Source organism: Orycteropus afer, unplaced genomic scaffold (genome assembly GCF_000298275.1).
Source record: "Orycteropus afer afer isolate SDZICR_OR568_19922 unplaced genomic scaffold, OryAfe1.0 scaffold00003, whole genome shotgun sequence".
In the NCBI taxonomy this organism is placed as follows: domain Eukaryota; kingdom Metazoa; phylum Chordata; class Mammalia; order Tubulidentata; family Orycteropodidae; genus Orycteropus; species Orycteropus afer.
The window spans coordinates 24,574,373-24,596,810 of NW_006921590.1; the positions used below are offsets into that span (position 1 = coordinate 24,574,373).

The 22,438-nt window shown below is 39.7% G+C and overlaps 1 protein-coding gene across 1 annotated transcript in view; it reads left to right on the top strand.

Annotated features, from left to right (window-relative positions):
- Positions 1–22,438, top strand: part of COL6A5 (collagen type VI alpha 5 chain) — a 135,925-nt gene that overhangs the window by 89,391 nt on the left and 24,096 nt on the right. The window contains exons 28-35 of the mRNA XM_007936816.2: positions 2,133–2,195; positions 3,220–3,282; positions 7,585–7,620; positions 7,734–7,770; positions 12,104–12,115; positions 14,600–15,087; positions 19,283–19,376; positions 19,902–20,555. Of these exons, the coding sequence (XP_007935007.2) occupies positions 2,133–2,195; positions 3,220–3,282; positions 7,585–7,620; positions 7,734–7,770; positions 12,104–12,115; positions 14,600–15,087; positions 19,283–19,376; positions 19,902–20,555 (1,447 nt within the window). The remainder of the gene's footprint in view (positions 1–2,132; positions 2,196–3,219; positions 3,283–7,584; positions 7,621–7,733; positions 7,771–12,103; positions 12,116–14,599; positions 15,088–19,282; positions 19,377–19,901; positions 20,556–22,438) is intronic.

A 22,438-nucleotide genomic window follows, 5' to 3' on the forward strand; every position in this document is an offset into this window, starting at 1 on the left:
TAAGTAGCTATATATATAGTGTGCCTTTTCCCTTTTCATTCCCAGCTTTCTGAATAATGTTTTAAATATGAATAAACTATATTTGAGGTATTTTTGACAAACTTGTTCACCAAACTTTCCTTGTGTCATTGGTGGGAAGATATAATATAATTGTGTTGCTGGGAAAGATGGAATCCTCTTGACACAAATGCTGTCCTCCCCCTGTTCATTCCAAAGCTTGGTATATTCTTTCTTCTCTCCCAAGTATGATGAAGAAATATGCCTCCCAGTACCTGAATTATTCACCGAGACAACATTAAATTTAAAATTTCTTCCTCAAGGCAGCCTTTCTTGTTCCCCCTGCCCCACCACATCCCTGTAAATAACTCTGTTTAGGTGTATGTTACACTGTTCTCCTGATGAGAACTACATGCTTTTGTTCAATTTTCAATCCTCAATCTCGCTGAAGTATTCACCATACTTAGTTCCCTGTCTTAAATTCACTCCTCCCTTAGCATAGAAAGGAACTCTGGGGGCTCAGTGCCTAAGGCATTTGAGTGCTAAGCAGAAGGTTGGTGACTCCAACCCTCCAGCCACTCCACAGAAGGAAGACGGGCAATGTACTTCCATAAATATTTACCACCTTGGAAGCCCAACAATGGTCTCTGTGAGTTGGAATTGAGTTGATGACATTGAGTTTTGGGTTTTGTTTTGTTTTTTTTTAGCATACATGACATATTTCTTTTCCTCTCTATCTGTCACCACACTAGATCTTCTCTTCCTCTCCCAACCTCCAGGACTAAAGCTATAAAATGTAGTCCTTGGTCCTCTTCTTGATCTTTCTTACTTAGTAACCTCATTCATACTCTTGGCTTCAGCCACTGCCATCTTTCCCTAATTATTGTGACCTTCACTTTCTCTCACCAAAATAATAATAATATTCTTCTTATTTGTTTTCCACTTCCATCTTCTCCCTGCTTCAGCTAATCCCAAAACCACAGTCACTTGATTTTTCCCTTCAATCAAAGCCCTGATTGTTACTCTCCTGATCAAACGTCTTCCAGAATTCCTCATCAGCTACCAGACTGAAACTGACCTCCATACTCTGGAAGTAGATATACTGTTCATTTCAACCAGAGTTGCTAATGTTCTATCTGTTTTAGATATTGGGATTCTATGTAAGATTTCCTTCTTGAAAATGTGTCTAGAGCAATGTTCTCCACAAAATTAATGCTTAAATCAAAATGCAGAATATGGTAATAAAAAAAATGCAATGTCTGATTAATCAAATTAAATCAATTATATGAAAACAGCTACATTTTAAAATCCTTTTATAAAACAGTGTTTTTAATTGATGAGTTACTGAAAGAGAGATTATTTCCTTGGATAGAGAAGGGGACAGGAAGGTATTATATAAATAACTGTAAAGGCAAATATTCTTATTCCAGAAAATAATATTCTAATTTCTGATAAAGGCTGAGGAAATCAATATACTTCAATTTATAAATGACTCCTAAAATTAGTTCTCCACCAAAGTCAGAATAAATTTTTTTTTAACTTGTACTTTTTCAGAAATTATTTATAAATTTAGGAAGTAATTCATTATTTAGTATTTTATGTAATCAGTGCTCTATATGTTTTCCTTAATTTGTAGGCCTTTTTCTTTGGATATTCTTGGTAACTGTTGAGATAGCAATTGCATTCATATTTATGCATAAATATTCATATTATTAGAAAATTAAAAATAGCAGGAAATATCTAAGTATATCAATGACTTAACTTAGTTCCAAATGACAGGAGAAGGTGACTTTTAGTGTTGTATTGGCCTTCCTTCATAGGTAATGTAGTTGTTATAGGGAGCTCTGGTGGCATGGTGTCTAAAGCATATTTGACTGCTAACCAGAAGGCAGGCCATTCAAACCCACCAGCCACTCCTTAGAAGGAAGATTGGGCGATTTACTTTCATAGAGATACCGCCTTGGAAACCCAAGGAGGGGTTGCTATGAGTCGGATCCAACTGGACGGCAGTGAGTTTTTATATAGTTGTTATGAGATAAATTAAGTTTTGGATTTGGAGATTATTTTTTCATACAATCAAAATATTTTCATAGGAAATATTTTACCAACATGATTTTTTCTTTCTGAATCTTCAGGGTGATATTGGCAATCCTGGAAAGCCTGGGGATGGCGGACCCAAAGGATTCAGGGGACTAAGAGTAAGTGGCCTATAATTCCAGAAGTAATAAATATTTCTTTGGAAGACTCTTTTATGTTGTAATAATAAATGTGGATTATTGATCCAACCCAAGAGCTTCTGCAATGCCACTTGCTAGCGGTGTGACTTTCAACACACCTTTTCAGGATCTCAATTTCTATGACAGGAGACTTGAACTAAATCACCTCTGAGGTCATTTTCAGCTCTTAAAGCCTGAGGTTCCATGAATCTAAACTGTTTAAAAGATTTACAAATGACTGGTGATTCCAAAAATTGTCAGTGCCTTCCAGTCTTTTCTAAGGCACATATTAAAGCCCAGAATATTAGCCCTGTGAGTGGAAATGAAGCTGCCATCAGTCTGTTGTTTCTTGGAGGGTTTTTTAATCATTCCATTATCCATAACCAAGGTCATTGTAAGGAAGGCTGTTGAGAGTTTCTAATTAGCAAAGTGCACAGTAGAATATTATGCATACTTAAAAAACAAAATGCTGAGAAAAGCAGCCATTCATTTTAAAATTTGAGCACAATATCAGAGGTCATTATCAGCATGAAAGAGATGCAGTTCAATGAATATTTTCCATGTGGCTGGGTAAATTTCATTAGCATCTATATCCATCACCTTGGTGTGGGAATGATACAACTCATCCATGTCATCTTGTATGTATGAGGAATCATTTTCCTTATTTGATCTTTTGAAGATGGGAGGGGTTGTTTTTGTTTTTTAAGATCTCTATGTCCCCTAGTATATTTGCTTTGCTCATTAGCTTCAATTCCGGTTTATGACTAATTTAGATTTAAATGCAAAGCCATTGCCAGAGCAAAGTATGTCACTAATGAAGAGGCTAGGAGGGAAATGGATGTTTACCAATGATTAAGAATGGCTAATTTATATTACAAGTAACCAATTTACTTGACTTGAATGAATAATCACTTTAATCTTTTTTTTTCTTTTTAAAGTCCCATTAAAACTGTGCTAATCCTTATGGGTAGAAGATGTGGTGACTAACTCATGTTCTTATCTACAGCTCCCTCTAGGCTTGCAAGGTGAAAAGGGATCTCCAGGACACCAAGGCCCTCCTGGAAGGAGAGTAAGTGTGCCCATGAGAATTAAGTAGTGTGTAATGGTTTCTATGATGCTCAAAGGGAAGGGCACAGACTTTAAAGTCAGAAGCATTGAGTTCAAGTCCAAGTTCAGTTTTTTACCAGCTGTGTGCCCTTCGGCCAGTCACTGGGTCTCTCACTTTATCTCTGAAATGGGGATGATATATTTTAACAAGCTCCAAAGGTAAGTGTGAAGATAAGATAATCAAACGTGAACAAAATCATAAACCACACACACTACCCTCAAGTCGATTCTGACTCACAGTGTTCCCCATTGGGTTTGTGAGGTTGTAAATCTTTACGGAAGTAGATTGCCCATCTTCCTTCTGTGGAGCACCTAGTGGGTTTGAACCACTGACCTTCTGGTTAGTAGCCAAATGCCTTATCCACTGCACCACCAGAACTCCTTCAAATGTGAAGTCTTTGTAAAATATTAAGTGCAATGCAACTATTACCTATCACTTTTATTTATTACAGAAGTTTTTAAAAATAGAGGTGAGATTGTATAAGTTTCACAAAGGTGTTCAAACAAAGTTCCACCATGCTAGACAAGTTCATGTTGTTGTTGTTTTCGAGTCAACAACAACAACAACAATTTTCCAGTATGACTTCATTACAAGAGAAATGTCACGTCTTTTGGAACTCTTCTCAGGCAGAATCAGGCCTGTCTCCCACTGATAAAATTTCAATATCTCTATTTTAGTGCTTCTCACACTGTAATGATGATTTATTTACATATACATCTCCCCTAATGAGCATATGCAGGAAAGAACTAAATGTTGCCAACACCAGTGTTTGTAGGAAGCCTAAGATAGCATTGTGTAAGGAGTGGAAAAATCATTATCTTGTTTGGTGCATTGTGTATCAGAAGACATTCTGACTACCTGGAGGGGTCCTTCATCTTGACACTTTAAAAAGAAATAAACAAACAAACAAAAAACGGAAGATTTTGTGGATGACTGAATTCATAGTAGAATGAGAATCACGCCACTGTAAAGATACCCTGAGCTAATCATGTCTTTCTTTCTCATTGAGGAATTGGTGGATGTTATTAGTCATGTGGATGAGAATATAGTATCTGGGCCAATTTGGTCCAGTCTGGATTTATATCCCATCTGGATTCTGGAGCTCCTATTTTTGGTTTCCACACCTTTCTGGTCTTGTGCTTGGCCCCTGCTGGGCAGTATTGGGATGTGGCTTCTTTCTTCACAGGCCCTTGACCCTCAACTTTTGCTTAAAGCACACTCTTTCAGAACATATTCCTCCAAGGTTCTGATCCTTTGTAAAATGTGTGCTGCTTACTCTATTTCTTAGCCAGAAAGTTTTTCCCTCTCTATTTAAATGGTTCTGCAGGCTTTTCTGTTTTCTGCTATAACTTGTAAAACGAAGGATAAGACTCTGAGCCTTTTTCTGAGATGAATAAAGGAATGATATATCCAATGGGTAGAATCATGGATTCCACAAGAGTTCTGGTTAACATTATCAGCACACAGGTAATCCTGTATAACCATTTTGTAGGCCACCCAAACATTCAGCAAAACAACAAAACGCAATGCATGCTGTCAAGTCAGACCCAACTCATAGCAGCCCCTCCTTGGGTTTCCAAGGCGGTATCACTATGGAAGTAGATTGCCCAACCTTCTTTCCGAGGAGTGGCTGGTGGGTTTGAACTGCCAGCCTTCTGGTTAGCAGTCAAATGCCTTAGGCCCTAGGCCATCAGAGCTCCTAAACATTCACCAAGCACCCAAATGTTTATTAGATGAATGGATGATTGGATAGATAGATGGATGGATGGGTGGATGGATAATTCAGTTGTCATTTAGAACAGAAGTTATTGAACTGACACACATGGTTGAGCTTCTGGGAGTCAGTGAAATTGTATGTATCTTAGTTATCTAATGCTGCTTTACCACAAGTGGATCAGAAATTTATTCTCTCACGATTTAGGAGGCTACAAGTCTGAATTCAGGGTGCCAGTTCTAGGGGAAGGCTTTCTCTGTCAGCTCTGCGGGAAGGTCCTTATCTCCTTTCAATGTCTGTGGGCCCAGTGTTGCTTGGAGATCAACATGTGTCTTGGCATCGTCTTCCCCTGACCTATGAGGGTCTCAGCACAGGGACCCCAGGCCCAAAGGATGCATTCTGCTCCTGGCTCTTCTTTCTTGATGATAGTCAGGTTCCCCCACCTCTCTGCTCACTTCTCTCTCCTTTTATCTCTTGTAAATTAAAGGTGATACAGACCATACCCCAGGGAAACTCCCCTTACATTAGATCAGGGCTGTGACCAGATTGAGGGTCCATGACTTAATTAAGGGTAATGCATCCCACCCTAATCCTGCTTCATTAACATAACAAGAAAACTAATCCTATTTAACATAAACTAATCTTGCCTCATTCACCACAGGCATAGGTTAGGATTTACAACACATCACAAAATAGAGTATAAAGAATATTGAGAATCATGGCCTAGCCAAATGTATACATATTTTGGGGGAGGAGGATGTCACAACATGATCCATGACAATATGTTAAACATGTCTGAATAGCATGTAATAGCATTTTTCTGAACAGAACATTTTCAGTTTTGTCAGTTCTCCAAAAGAGTCTATATATATCATTGTCTCTGTTCCCTAATGCTGCCATAACACAAATACCACAAGTAAGTGGCTTTAAAGAACAGAAATTTCTTTTCTCACAGTTCTGGAGGCTAAAAGTTCAAATCAAGGTCTCAACTGTGTTAATTCTTTCCTTGTAGGAACTCCCAGTCTTTGGTTTGGTTTATAGATGATCCTCACGTGATGTCTATCTTCCTCTGTGTGTGCATCTGCATCTAATGTGCTCTTTTTTTAATAACTCAGAAGTGATTAAATTTAGAACCCACCTTACTTGGATATGATCTTATTAACATAACACGTTGTTGTTGTTAGAAGCTGTTGAGTCGATTCTGACTCATAGTGACCCTGTGCACAACAGAAGGAAACACTGCTCTGTCGCACCATCCTCACAGTCCTTGCTATGCTTGAGCCCATCCTTGCAGCCACTGTGTCAATCCATCCCATCGAGGGTCTTGGTGGCATAGTGGGTAAGGCATTTGGTTGCTAAGCCGAAGGTTGGTGGTTCAAACCTACCAGCTGCTCCATGGGATGAACATGAGGCAATCTACTTCTGTAAAGATTTACAGCCTTGGAAACCCCATGGGGGTTGCTATGAGTCAGAATTGACTTGATGGCAGTGGGTTTGGTTTTAAACACAACATAGAAACTCTATTTCCAAACAGGATTATATCCATGGATATAAAGGTTAGGATTCTAACACATATTTTAGGAGGATGCAATTTAATCCTTTCCAACAGTCATGTGAAGAACTACTGCCTGTAAGAAGCCTGGCAAAAGGAAATTAGAAGAAGACACAAGAAAAGCTCAAGTTACCAAGAAAGAAGGATGGACCATACTTTCAGGAAGCCTTTTCAAATTTATTTCACCTACTTGTTTGTATTCCTTTACTCTATAACTTTATGGGCATTTATGAGCTTAATGTATATGCTCTTCTTTGGTATCATATCCATTTTGCTCTGTAATGTCTTTGTGTCTTTCACATATTTAGAGGTTTGTATCTTACATCCTGCATTTTAATCTCCTTGATTTGTAATATGCTGTATCTTTGAGTTTCCAATATAGCCCTCTCCTTAGCACCGCTCTTTGGAAGTCTACTCTTTACAATTTAAGATTTCAACCTTTCGTGTGAGAATTGCCTCCTTCTAAGTATTGAATCTTTAGTAGAAATATCTCTTAAGAAATAAATTTTGCTTCTTTACTTCACCTCATCTTAGAAAAATAATTCAGTTCCCTCTGGGTAGACATCAACTTAATTGATCTAACACAGAAACAAAAAGGCTTATACTGTGTGAATGGGAAAAACCCCAGAAAAAGCAAACCCATTGCCATCAGTTTGATTCTGATTCAATTCAGAATATACCACAGAGGACAGGGTAGAACCGCCCCTCAGGGTTTCCAAGACTCTAAATCTTTGTAGAAGCAAACTGTCACATCTTCTCCTGTGGAGTAGCTGGTGAGTTCAAACCACCAGCCTTTTGGTCAGCTGCCAAATGCTTTAAACACTACACCATGCATCAATGCATTGTAAACAGGTTCAGGAATACTTTAAGACTTTAACCCTCTCAGTCAGCTGTGTTTTAAAGAGCTAACGGTTTTGGGGTTTTTTGTTTTGTTTTGTTTTGTCACTAAAGACTCAGATTTACATATAAATAACTTGCTCTGTTTTTGTTTTCCTAGGGCCCAAAAGGCCTTGCTGGACAGCCTGAATTTTCTGTATGTATCTCTTTATGCACTACACCAAAACCAACCTGTCCACTGTGAAATAAATAGGGCCACTCAGAGGTCTCTGCTCATGTTTCTTCTCTGTTTGTTTTTTTTATTTACAGCATTGTGAGCTGATCCAGTTTGTGAGGAATCACAGTTGTGAGTATCTGTCTGATGTTTCAGAACAAGAGCATCCGTGATTGCTGAGGGTGCTTAGCACAGACCTGAGTATGGGCATGCAGAATCAGTGGGCTACATTTACGAATGGCTTGTTCTGAGAGATTCTGTAGGAAGATCTCATATCAAAGGTGGGAGGAAAAGAGATATACGGTAAATAAAGATACGTGCCTTTGCACAAGAAGTGTGATTCACACAGGGAGCAAAACCATCAATATGTGAAACAAGACCAACTCTAGCATAGTGCCTAAGGCACTTGACTGCTAACCAGAAGGCTGGCGGTTCAAACCCACCAGCCACTCCTCAGAAGGAAGGTTGGGCAATCTACTTCCGTAGTGCTACTGCCTCAGAAACCCAAGGAGGGGTCGCTATGAGTCAGGGCCGACTTGATGGCACATAACAACAACAACAAAGTTGTGTGGATTAGCTCACATGTGTCTAACAGTTAAGGGGCTCTGGTGGGACAGTGGTTAAGACATTTGTCTGCTAACCAAAAGTTGGTAGTTCGAACCTACCAGCCATTCCATAGAAGAAAAATGAGGTAGTCTGCTTCCTTAAAGATTTACAGCGTTGGAAACCCTCTGGGGGTTGCTATGAGTCAGAATGAACTCGATGGCAATAAATTTGGTTTGAGTATAATAATCACATGAAAAAGGACTGAGTGGCCATATGGTAAATGCACAAACATGGGGGTTTAGGATAGGTTGGTAATTAGTTAGCCAATTAGTTGAGGAAGTCTGCTTAAAACAAGCAAACTAATAATAATAAAACCTGTTGTTGATTCAATTCTGACTGGTGACTCATCTTACCTTCTAGAACTGCTATGTAGTGAGTGTTTTCTTTGCTGTAATCTTTCCAGAAGCAGGGCTTTTTTCCATGGTACCACTGAGTGGGTTCAAACCTCCAACCTTTAGGTTAGTAGCTGAGTGCTAACCATTTGTGCCACCCAAGGACCTAAGGAAGGCTCTTTGGAGGGAGATAATTGACGGGGAGCAACAATAAAATAGTTTCAGCAAAGGAATAAAGCAGGAGTCAACAGAGATGTCTTTGGTTCTGAAGAAGGGGAAAATGAGATAGTAAGGGCACAGTGATTTTATTTCTGAAAACGTATCCTAAGCAAATAGTGTAAAAGAAAGAAAAAATTACATGAAAGATGTTTATTGAAATACTGTTCATTGGAATCAAATGATTATACATTTAGATTATTTATAATTATAAAATAATTAGGCTATGATACATCATTTTCTTGATGAAATATTAAGCAGATGTGGTTTTTATGAAGATTCTATCAGAATATGGAAAAATATTGGCATTAAAAGCAGAAAATTAAATTGAATCCTACTATGATTACATTTAGATAAATATATGTAAACATAGAATAAGTACTAGAAGCAAAAATAGAAAAAATGTTAAAGTGTGTTGTATTAGGGCGATAGAACTGTAGGTGATTTATCTTCTTATGTTTCCATAACATAAATAATAATCCTTATATAATCACACTTGGAAGAGGAGAAAATTCGAGAAACTTTACTGAAGGAGAATGGATAAAATGTAGTGAGTACAAGTATACAGAAGGGAAATAACAGTGAAAAGTTTAAAATAACTGTAACACTAGAGGGGAGAGGCTTATCACAGTGGATGAGTAGGCAGGGGAAGAACTGTGAAGAGAAATCAATTGGTAGAAAAAGATGATGGGTTTAAACATTTTAGAAACAGCCAAGGATTGTGTAGGCCCTAAATTAAAATGACCTACAGCAGCTAATTAAAAAGTGTAGGAGTCCCTGGGTGGTGCAAACAATTAAGTGCTCAGCCACTAACTGAAAGGTTGCTGGTTCAAGTGCACCCAGAGGCACCTCAAAGGAAGAGCCTGGCTATCTGCTTCCAAAAACGCAGCCACTGAAAACCCTATGGAGTGCAGCTCTACTCAGGGGTTTGCCATGAGTCAAAATCGAAGGTGCAGGGTCAGAGAAGGAGACTCAGATGTTCTAGTCACTCAAGTGCTCATAGTTTTTAAAACCACTGGATAGATAAGGTTCCTAATGGTATGAAATCAAAGAGTCAGAAACAGAAACTCAAGGGATGCACTCAGGCAGATGCCTTGAGAGAAGGAATGGGGCCAAAGTACAGAAAAATGGCACCCCATAGATGGGGGAAAAATAAAACCCAAAGGTCCCTGCCCTCAAGTTGATTACAACTCATAGTGACACTATATGACAGAGTAGAACTCCCATAGGGTTTCCAGGGTTGTAAATCTTTATGGAAGCAGACTGCCTCATCTCTTTCCCACTGAGCAGCTGTGGGTTTGAACTACCAACTTTTCGGTTAGCAGCTGAGCACTTTTAACCACTGCGTCACCCAAGAGAGAGAGATCGGAAAGTTCTGCTAAATGTGGGCAACTTTAAAGTAAACAAACAGAAGCCAGTGGAGAGAAACTTCAAAGGAAGTAGGTATGTGTGAAGGACAGTGAGAGGTAAAAAAGCCTCTTCTGAATCCACGAGGAGGTGAAACAAGGACCATGGGCAGAGGAAACAGGGGAGAGGTATTGTAGAGAAAATTAGTGTGGTGATCAAACTCCCTCACCACATTACCAGTCTTCTCAGAGAAATCAATGTCTTCTCAAGAAAGACAGAAAGTAGATGAAAGGGGCTAGAGAGTAAAGATTGGCCATTGGAGGGTTTGGGATTTGAAGGAAGGTGTTTTCTAACACTGAACGAAAAGAATCAGCTGGGAAATTAAGGGGGCAAGGGAGAATGGGCAGATTCTATCACCAGACTCAGTGCTGATTGGACAGCATGGAATTCCAGACCAGACCTCGAAACAGAGATAAGAATTGGGTGATAGACCTTTGAATCTAATTCAAACGGCCTCACTTTATAAATGAGGCTGGTGAACTTGGACTTCTAGTCTATTATTGTTCATGCTTCAGTTCCACAGGTGCTCTCTGCCACACAGAGATGAGGATCTGTGTCCTGAGCTGGTAGCTGGGATGTTCCTCTGAGAATAAAATAAAAGATCTAGGAGGAATAGGGGGAGGGAATAAAGTAGGAGGACCTGATGGGCTATAGTTTTGGAGGGAGAGACATAAGTAAAGAGGATTTTTTTTGGGGGGGGAAGACAGGAAACACACACACACATTAAAAGAGGTCAAATGATTTACCCAAAGACACCTCAGTTTTGCCAAACTCAAACCCAGGCAGGTGTGGTGTGTCTACTTCCAAAGTCTGTCTTCTGACCGCAAAGCTAAGCTGGAGGTTAACAAATGAAAGTTCTCAGTTAGAAAAAGGGCCGTTAGATGTAGAGGAGGCAGTGGGCTATGTGTGCGTCTGCTGTCTTCTAACCCCATGTACGGCAGGGTAGAACTATGCTCCATAGAGTTTTCAATGGCTGATTTTTTTGGAGTAGATTGCCAGGCCTTTCTTCCAAGGTATCCTGGGTGGCCTCAAACTAGCACCCTTTTGGTTAGCAAACAAGCCCATTAACTATTTGCACCACCCAGGGACTCCTGGCCACAGGATTAAATCAAACAAAAGATTTGCTACAAGGGGAGCATGCACTGGCTGGCAGGATGGAAGGCCAGTTTGTTGCCAGGGTTAATAAAAGCTTTTGTTACAGTGACTCATTTCTTTCCTAGGAATTGAGTAAAATGAACATGGAAATTGTCAGGCCTCTGCCTTCTTAAAGATTTACCATTTTCCCCCTGATTAGTCTCTAGCTTAGAGTAAATCACTTAGAGAGACCAGATGCTATATTGCTAGGGAGAAACTCTTGGGACTTTTCCCTCCTGTCTGTGTGGGTGTGGAGATCATAGAACAGAGGAGCTATATTTTGCAGCAGAGAAAAAAGTTCATTTGGAAATCTTCACAGTTCCAAAAGAAAATAGAGATTCCCAAGGTGTTTGTTAAGGAAGAAAATAAGCCCCCATATTTTAGCTTCATGTTCCTGAATGACTCTCAGAAGGCCATAAGCAGAGAGACAGAACAAATTGAATTTTCACTATCTTGCCATTTAATCAAAAGCTCACCTATTCTGTTTCCAAGACAAGTGATCGATGTTTCTGATTTCAAGCAAAATTCTGCTAAAGTTGGCTGGCCGATGGCTCACAAGAGGAGAAGGTCAGGGAGGTTCACAATTTAATAAAATTCTGCGGACATTTTCCTCAGTCTTTAACCTTGGCTTCTTGTAATTTAGGATTAGCCTCATTTGCAATTAGAGGTGAATAAAAATATTAAGCTTTGCTGAAATTTTATTGTTTGGATTATTTTTAGTTTGTGTTTCAAAAATGTAACTGACTCTTCTCTCTTTCTCCTTTTTATAGCTTGTTGGAAAGGTGAGTATTCTTAACCATATTATGTTCCTTGCTGAAATAATTACTGCATTCTGACAAGAACCCTTTTGAAAGAAAGAAATCTTTACCTCTTTGAGATCAAGGATTTCTTTATTCTCTGCCAACACATTAGTCATCTGAATGTGACAGTTAATGTAATTTTTTTTTTTATGTGTGTCAGCCTGATGGTAAAAGCCAATGGTGATCCCCCAGCCCCCAGCCTCTTGACCCTGTTGTTTTTTCTATTTCCTGTCGAGGTTTACAACTTAGTTTCTTCACAGAGGAGGCCTCTGTTACTGGGGAATTCAGTGAACAGGGTTCTCTCTCTGACTGATCCTCGTTCTGTTACTCTGTTTACTGTGAAACCAGTTAACACTGGCTTCTTGGGCATGTTTCCTTTCCTCCCTGGGACTCACATTCACACTTTCATCTCACCAAAGGTCAACCACTTGTAAACCTCACCCTGCCCATGCTTGTTTCTCTAGGGGCTAGACTGCAGTGGTGTTACATGGCACAATGTTTTAGATGGCGTGGTTATCGAAGCCAATATGTCAACTTCAAGAGCTCCTTGTTTCCTAGAGGCCTGTGAAGTAAACCCACAGGTCTTTGACCTTGTTCCAAAGTACAGAGCCATCCACTTTAACACAGGGTGGGGGGTGGGGGAAGCCTTGCACATACTAAGTCCTCAATAAAAAAAACTTCATGGATTTAAATTTATTAGGTAACCTGCTGGCCACTGATATACCCATTGCCATCAAGTTGATTCTGACTCATAGCAATCCTACAGAACAGAGTAGAACTGCCACTTAGGGTTTCCAAGGCTATAATCTTTAAGGAAGATATATTTGGAATTGCTGGTGGGTTCAAACCACCAACTTTTTGGTTAGCAACTGAATGCTTAACCATTGTGCCACAAAGACTTCTTGATACTGGGGTAGGAGGAGAATGAAAACAAATAGGATTAGGTTCTTCCCTTCTGGGAGAATCTGTTATGTTAGGTCAGTCTCAAAGATACTTGTCTTCCACTTCAGTTATTTTCAGTGAAAGTTTAAGAAATTCTCCTTATTCTATTGTTTATTATTCATTTTAAAATAAATAAATATATTTCAATTCCTTGATTCAAAACACATCAATACTTCCTCTCTATTTCTATTACTGAGAGCAGTGGTTGGGGTGTGGGAGATTTTGAGTTTACAGTGCCTTGGGACTTAACTAGTTTGAGGGTAATAGAACAGATGAGGTGCTCATTATAAATTTTTAAAATTCTTTTTTCTCTTCCTGTGTTCAGAGTTTAAACAAGTTAGGTTATGTTAGACTAGATATGATACATAGGTCGGATACCCTATGAAGTTCCTAATGTTCAAACATCCTATGACTATTAGTATGGAGTTGGGAATAGCAGGCAGACCCATTTTTATAATAGCTCGCTGCAAGCCTGGCTTGTTCCATGCTAGTCTCTTTCTCCTGGAATGAAACCATGGCTTTCATTCAAAAGCTGGCTTTCAGGAAGCCCCTGGGATACTCCCTGATTGGAAACAGTCCTCTGTATCCCCATTCAGAGTACCAGCCATCCTATAAGCCAAAACCAAACTCACTGCTGTCAAGTGGAACCCGACTCATAGCGACCCCTCCTTGGGTTTCCGAAGGGGTATCACTATGGAAGCAGATTGCCCAACCTTCCTTCTGAGGAATGGCTGGTGGGTTTTCTCCACCAAAGCTTCTAACCTATACTTTATATTATAATGACCCTCCCTCAATTTAAGTTCCTTGAGGGCAGACCTGTATTTGACTCATCTTTGCATATGTTGGGTACTCGATAAACATTTGCTGCATAAACAACACAACGCACTGGCATTGGACTCATAGCAACCCTTTCTTGGGTTTCTGAGGCGGTATCACTATGGCAGTAGATTGCCCAACCTTCCTTCCAAGGAGTGACTGGTGGGTTTGAACCACCAGCCTTCTGGTTAGCAGTCAAATGCCTTACGCACTACTCCACCAGAGCTCCCTAAAGGGATAAAAATCTTCCAACTGACTATGACTTCATTTCTGAAGATTTTTGGTAGAGTGGATTTTCAAAATCCCCCAATATACTGCAACGTCCTTCCTGTAATGGACACACAGGAAAATTCACATTTTGTTTGTGTGGACAGTTCTAAGTTTTATGCAACCACTACACCAATCAGGATACAGAACTGTTCCATCAGCTCCAAAACCTCCTGTAATTCCCTTTAAAACAGCAGACTACAGTGGGCTGTGAGGTCCGAGCATTATTGTTGTAAAATATATCAAGCCCTGCATTTAGGTAACACCTTCATGTTTACAAAGCAGATTCTCTCCCTTCCTTTGCACATGGGAATCTTTAGTTCTAGAACTGGATAAAACATTGGATTTTCCTAGACTTTGGTGAGAGTCTTACTGGCATAAAGGATCTGGGAGAGGCTTTGATCCATTGAAGTAACTTAATTCTTCTTCTCATTTTAGCAGAAAGGTGTCCGGTGTATCCAACAGAGCTGGTGTTTGCCCTAGACCAGTCCTATGACATCACAGAACAGAGATTTAATGAAACAAGGGACATCATCATTTCTCTTGTGAATGACCTGAACATCAGGGAAAATAATTGCCCTGTGGGAGCAAGAGTTGTTGTGGTTTCATACGACTCAGACACCAGCTACCTCATCCGCGGGTCCGACTATCATAGCAAGAAGCAACTCCTCCAGCTTCTTTCCCAAATAAAATATCAGATCCCCACAAAAGCCCAAGACATTGGCAATGCAATGAGGTTTGTTGCCCGGAATGTTTTCAAGAGGACACATGCAGGAGCCAACATGAGGAGAGTTGCTCTGTTTTTCAGCACTGGCCAAGCAGTCAACAAGTTGCCCATCATCACAGCCACCATGGAGTTTAGCGCCCTTGATATCAGTCCAGCTGTCTTTGCTTTTAACGAAAGAGACTTCCTTGATGAGGCTTTTGGGGTAAGAACTGTCCTTGAGAATTTCTTCATTGTTAAGGGTGTGGTATGGGTAGGGCAGGATGGGAGTGGGGGAGATATGGGGCCTCTTGATGTCCTTTTCAGTTTTACAGCTGTATTGTTGCCAAACCAAACAACCCATTGCCATTGAGTCAATGCCAACTCATGGGGATCCCATGCACGTCACAGTAGAACTGCATTCCAGGTTCTCAATATCTTTAATCTCACAGAAGGCAGATCACCAGGCCTTCCTTTTGCACAGCTGGGTGGATTTGAACTGCTAACCTTTTAGTTACCAGCTGATTGCAAGCCACTGTGGCACCCATGGACTGTGAGTTGTTGCCAGGGTACATGAAATACAATAGCTAATAATAGCAGGAGTTAATAATAATAGAAGCCACATTTGTTCAGCTCCTGCCTGTGCCAGGCACTATCCTGAGAGCTTTACATGCATATTCATAGAGTCTCACAACTCTCTGAACTGACTGCAGTTATCTCCATTTCACAAATAAGGAAATCGAGGCCCAGAGAGTTCAAGTGACTCATCCAGTTTTGCACATGTAGTAAGTGGCTTAATCAAGATCCAAACACAGATTGGTCTTGTATAAAAGGCCATGAATGCAGTACTCTGCCAGCCCTGGGCTGGCCTGGGGCCTCTCAGATTTGTCATCTGCTTGCTGTTATCTCATTAAACAGCTGGCATTATCCTGCATAGATGAAGTTCAGGAGATTTTTTGACCCCTGAAGGTGTGCAAAACATTTGGTATATATGAACATTTTCCCCAAAAGAGGGTCTACCACTTTTTAGATCCATAGATTTTCAATGATCTATGCTGTCCTCCCTCTCCCCAAAAAATGTTAAGAACCTCTCCAGACAGTGTTACAATCCAATTATCCATGAAATGCATGCTCCTGGAGCTAGGCAAGTGTATCATGTCATTAAAGAGGTTAAAAAATCTATTTTCATACTAAGACATATTTTTCTTCTATGAAATGAAGACAACACCCCCTGTAGCATGGAGAGAATTGATCTGCTCATAACATAACAAAAAATTTTTTTGGAAACAAGGACCAAAGGGTGAGTTATAATAGAGCCTGACAAAAAGGACTGTAGAAAGTCTTGTGGTTTTCAGTTTCTCTTTTGGAAATTTTTCTGCCTTCCTGATTTTGCTCCCTGGGAGAAACAAATGGCATTTGAGTTTTGAGGCTGCATCAAATTCTACAATAGGCCAAGTATGAATAGGTTATCAGTACAATCTCTTATTTACTGGACCATACCCAAACTCCTCTGAATCATCAACAGAAAAGAACCTCAAGCCATTCTTGGTTAACAGATCATTTTTAATGTGCACCATCTCTCTGCAGAGTAACTGACCCAGGAAGCTATCCACTTCTTACCATGTCCAGTATTGCCAGATTCCATATGTTAGTTCTGGTCATGGTGCTTGAACAGTGTTCCCTTTAATCATTTTCTATGCATCACTGTCTCTATGCTCTTCTCCTCTTAGGATTTTCTGCCCACTCCTCCTGGCCTCTCTCCTCTTCTCCACCCTCTTCAACAAGGCCTTGCTGCCTGGGCACTGAAGACACAGAGCTTGCCACCAGGGGGTCTGTTTCCCGACATACTTACTAAAATTGGACTTTATCTATCAAGCTTTTTAAATTTTTGCCAATCTGATAGGTAAATAAGATGCATTTTTTTGTGTGTGTGTTTAAACATTTTTTCATATATTTATTGGCCATTTTTATTTTCTTATGAAACCGCCAGCTCATGTCCCTTGTATCACTTATTTTTTGTACTGCTTCCTTTGGCAATCCTACTTTAAAATACTTCGTGTTATTTATCTATTTATTTATATCTGGACCCTGCCTCAACTAGAATTTAAATCTTAATGTCCCACTGGTGTTCTAGAAATTTCTAAAATTTCTAAAGCTCAGGCAAGTTGAACCTCCATATATCTGATTTTCTCTGCAGAATATAGATTTTTAAATATTTTCTCTTATGATGTTGGACAAAATGGACAGTTTTATCAGGTATTTATGGTCCCTTAAAATATTACCCACCCACTGCTGTAGAGTAGCTTCCAACACATAGAGACCCTATAAGACCGAGTAAAACCACCCCATAGTGTTTCCAAGGCTGTAATCTTTCCAGAAGTAGACTGCCACATCTTTCTCCCACAAAGCAGCTGGTGTGTCCCAACTGTCAACCTTTTAGATTGTATCCAAGTGCTTTAACCACCGTGCCACCAGGGCTCCTCCTAAAGTGTTAGAGTTGTAACTGGAAGAAGTCCACTCTCTACTACAGGTCAATTTTTGCCTTCCAATCAGAAAAATTTTAAATGACCCAACTTTTCACTTCAGCTACTGCCCCATTTCTTGCTTAGAAAAACCAAAAACCAAACTCACTGTCATTGAGTCTATTATGACTCATGGCAACCCCCATCTTTCTGCCACGGAGCAGCTGGTGGGCTCGCACCACCAACCTTCGGATTAGCAGTCAAATGCCTTAGGCACTACGTCACTAGAACTCCTTAAGGAAATCTTCTAGGGGGAAAAATAATTATCAGTCTTTTCTGTTCTCACAACCTTTCATTGCTTCCCCTAGAACTTTTATGCCCTGACAATTTCCTGTGCCTGAAACACTTCCCCCAGCTAGGGCTCCCTCCCTCTCCACCTTTGAGTTTTTGCTTAAATGACACTTTCTCAGTGGGTTCTATTTAAAATTTCACCCCCAGCACTTCCCATCCCTGTTACTCTACTTTATTATTTTTTTTTTTCTATAAAAATGTATCACTTCCCAACATGCTAGGGGATTTATTCGTTTTATTTCTATATCCTCAGCATCTAAAATAGTATCTATAATATTGTAGGCATTCCATAAATATTTGTGGAATAAATAGATTGAATAAATGAAAAATGTCACTCCCCTGAACTTTCTGCTTCACTAAGGCACCAGTTAGTATTTACATGAGGAACTAACAAGGCCAAAACCAAAATAACACCCCAAAGCAGCTGATTTCACACAAAAGAGAGTGGTAATGGAGTAAATACTTTCTAACCATAAGACTGGAATGATTTTTAACTATTTCCAAATGCTCACTGAGCACTTTACTGAAAAGTAAAGCATGTGGCATGTGGCGTTTCTAGTCCTTTAATTTTCCGAGGGAGAGAGAGAAAGCATGAGCATCTCTGTGGATTGAGAGATTCCCTCACCACCACCTGGGAAGGGTTGATTTCTTCAAATATAATAGAAGCGTCTGCCTTGCATGGTGCCACAAAAAGAGTAAATGCCCGCCAAATAGTTACTGACTCACTGAATGAATAAATGAATGCTATATATTGCCCATTTCAGTGAGTATTAAAGCAAAGGAGTGATCAAGAAACAGATGGCAAGCAAGCAGTGTACGAACAAGTATTTTGAATAGACTTAGTATTTTCTCTCTGCTGCCTTTTGAAGTAGGCTTTTAATTTAATCTGTGATTGGGAATATCCACTTGACATCTGAAGGATGTGGCTTCTTCTAGACGATGTACTTGAGGTGGAAATAGGTGGGGTCACTATTTAAAGAGGCTGAAGGAAACTTAGGGTAACCTTTCTGCAGGGCCCAACTTCTGAAGTGGTGTAGGTTTAGAAGGATGTGAAAAAGTCATGGTAGAATTGCTGCCTTGACAATGTTTTGAAAATGAGAGTTAGAAAATCTTAATTCTAGTCTGAATCTGCTCAGGTTATCTTATGGTAGTTTTCTCCTCATAAAATGGGGAGTATTTAGCCTTATTTTCCATACTTCTTTGGGTTATTTTCAGGATTAAAGGGAGATATGTGTGTGTGTGTGCGTGCGTGCGTGTGTGTGTATGTATGGAATAGAACAGAGGGCTATAACGCAAGGCAGTGGTGTTTAGTTGGGTGCTTTTCAAATTAACCCTTAAAGTAGGTGGACAAAACCAAACCAAACTCCCTGCCGTCGAGTCAGATCCGACTCATAGCAACCCTCCTTGGGTTTCCGAGGCAGTATCTCTACGGAAGTAGATTGCCCAACCTTCTTTTCTAGGAGTGGTCCAAACCCACCAGCCTTCTGGTTAGCAGTCGAATGCCTTGGGCACCACGCTACTAGAGCTCCCTAAAGTAGGTGGACAGTGGCTTCTTAATGACTGCTAGTGAAAATGACTAACCAAGCATCTACTTCTTTTTCAATGCAGTTTGACAACACTGGGACATTTCAAGTGATTCCAATCCTACCAAATGAGGACTATGACCCATTAGAAAGACTTTGGCACTGTACACTTTGCTATGGTAAGACTAATGAGAAGAATATTATTGTGCTGAAACGCCTTTTTGGTTAGCTGTTGAATCTGACTTTATCAAAGATTTAGTTTGATTGCAGGTTCCATTTTCAGTTTTCCAGTATCAGATGTCAGGGTTTCTATTTCTATGATGTTTGGAGTTTCCAGAAAAAGTAAAAATTGGTTTAGAAGATTAGCATGTCTTTTGGGTGGATGCTACTTTGTTGGTATGCATCAAAAACCTGTCAAAAATATTGAAACTATGTTTTGACTGAAGTTAGACATGACTTGTAGACTTCAAGTATACATGCCACCTGCATCTTCTTTCACTAACAAAATCCCCACGTTTTCCTCTAATGGCCACAGAAATGCTGGAATATTGAAAACTTTTCATTTAAATGATGTGATATTGAACAAGTACTGTTCAGATTATTAATTTTGGGTAATTAGTCATTGAATTACTTGAAGAAGATCTCAAACAACAGTGTTTTGTTATGCCAACATTGAACCAATGAGTCTCTTTTTATGTTTTCAGATAAATGTCTTCCAAATACTTGCATCAAAGAGGTTGTTTTACCTGAAAATTCATACATGGATGTAGCTTTCCTCTTAGACAATTCTCAAAATATAGCAAATGATGAATTTAAGGCAATGAAGATATTGCTGAGCTCAGTGCTTGACAACTTTGACATTGCCTCAGACCCTTTAACTTCAGACTCTGGTGACAGGATTACCTTGCTGAGCTATTCTCCTTTGGATAGAAGAAGGAAAAGTACGGTGAAAACAGAATTTGAGTTTACACAATATAGCAATTCAGTACAAATGAAGACACACATCCAGAATTCCCTTCAGCAGCTCAATGGAGAAACTACCATTGGCCAAGCCCTACAATGGGCCATGGAGAAACTCTTCTCAGGAACACCCAACCTAAGAAAATATAAAGTCATCTTTGTGGTCTCAGCTGGAAAAAATATTGAGAGAAAGGAATTCTTAAAGAAGATGGCTCTGAGGGCCAAGTGTCAAGGCTATGCCATATTTGTCATTTCCTTGGGCTCTACACATAAGGATGACCTGGAGGAGTTAGCCAGCTACCCACTTGAACACCATCTGATACAGCTTGGGAGGATTCATAAACCAGATCTGGACTATGTTGTGAAGTTTATTAAGCCATTTATATATGTAATAAGACGTAAGTCATTTTGTTGTTTCTCTTAAATTTGATAAGAAGGTAGTGTATGTTAATAGTTGATAAGCTAATTTATCTTTTCAGCTACTACTAATCCAAATACGTGAATTAGATGGGGAGATGTGGGTGGGCAATGGGACATATCCTGGTTGTACCCTTTTCTCATGGTAGGTTCCCTTAGCCAAAATCTCAGCACCAAGAAGTGACTGGAGGTCTCTTGACCCACTCTCTCTCAACCTGAAGAAGTTCCAACAGCTCTTAGATGATCTCCAGTATTAACATTTAAATAAAAGTTTTATCTGCTACACCTGGTTTATTTCCAGCCTTCGCACACCGTGGAGACCTATATGAGAGTATAAAGATAACACAGTCCTGTGCTCCTCCCAAAGAGTCTGAGCACACAAATCACCTGTTGTTGTGTTGTTGTGTGCCGTCAAGTCGGACCTAACTCATAGTGACCCTTCCTTGAGTTTCCGAGGCAGTATCACTACGGAAGTAGATTGCCTCATTTTCCTTCCGAGGAGTGGCTGGTGGGTTTGAACTGCCAGCCTCCTGGTTAGCAGTCAAATACCTTAGGCACTACGCCACCAGAGCTCCCACAAATCACCTAGGAATCTGGCTAAAGTACAGGTCCTGATTCAAGATGTCTGGTGTAAAGCCTGGGATTCGGCATTTGTAACAAATTTCCCACTCATGCTATTCACGCTGGCTAATGGACCACACTTTGAGTAGCAAGGCTGTAGGCCAGTGCAAAATAAACCATCATCCATATATGGATGTCAGTCCACAAACTGTTTATTACTGGTCTGTGAAAAGATAAGCACAGAAATTGAAAGTAAGCATCTAGAAACTTTTAAAGCAATTTGTTGTTGCTGCAACATTCGAGTGCATGATCAATGAACTCTGCCTCATTGAACAGGACATAGACCAAAACTATCAGTCTGCAAATCATTAGAAATAAAAATGCCTTGTCTTTCACCGCAAATAGTTTTGAGAAATGTTCTTTCAGAGCAGTGGTTCTCAACCAGAGTTGACTTTTTCCCCCAGGGGACATCTAGCAACATCAGGAGATATTTTTGTTTGTCACAGGCCCCACCACTCCAAATGCCAATATTACTGAGGTCAAGAAACTCTGCTGTAGAAGATTCCATAGTATCAGAACTGAACCTGTCTGAGAATCTGACAGTTTTAGAGTCTGCTGGAACCATCCCACCATGCTAGAATCCAAAAGTTGTCCTGGTATTCAAGGAGTCTCCCACCACCACCACAATGACCTTTTCTTGTGACTTGTATGCAGTTGGAGAATCCAACAGTTGCCCTCTTGGGCAACTACTGTATTTCATTAGATCTAAGACGCCCTCAATTGTAAGATGCACCATTATTTTATGTACAAAGAAAGGAAAAAATGCCTTCAATGAATTTTGATACAAACTTTCCTGTTATTTTATATGATCATTTTATAGCAATTGAAAGGGTTTCTTTTTAGACTTAAACTAAATATATCATTGTTATGCATACATAAAAAAGAAAAGATAAGTGAAATAGACTGGTTAAGACATTCCTAAAACAACTTCTCATTTAGAATTTGACACTTGTGAAATGCCTTTTGACTCAGAATCACCAATATCCCCCTTTTTTCCCATGTAATATTGTTCTGTGTGTCATCAAGAAGGCTGTTGATGCAGCATTTTTAAGACTATAAAATAACTCAAAACGGGTGATGCTGAGCTCTTATGTGGCTTTGCAGCTATGTATCACCAGCTTACTTTTTTTTAAATTTTTATTGTGATTTGGGTGAAAGTTTACAGAGCAAATTCATTTTCCATACAGCACTTCATACACATTTTGTCTCATGACATTGACTGCAATTTCCCGCAATGTAACAG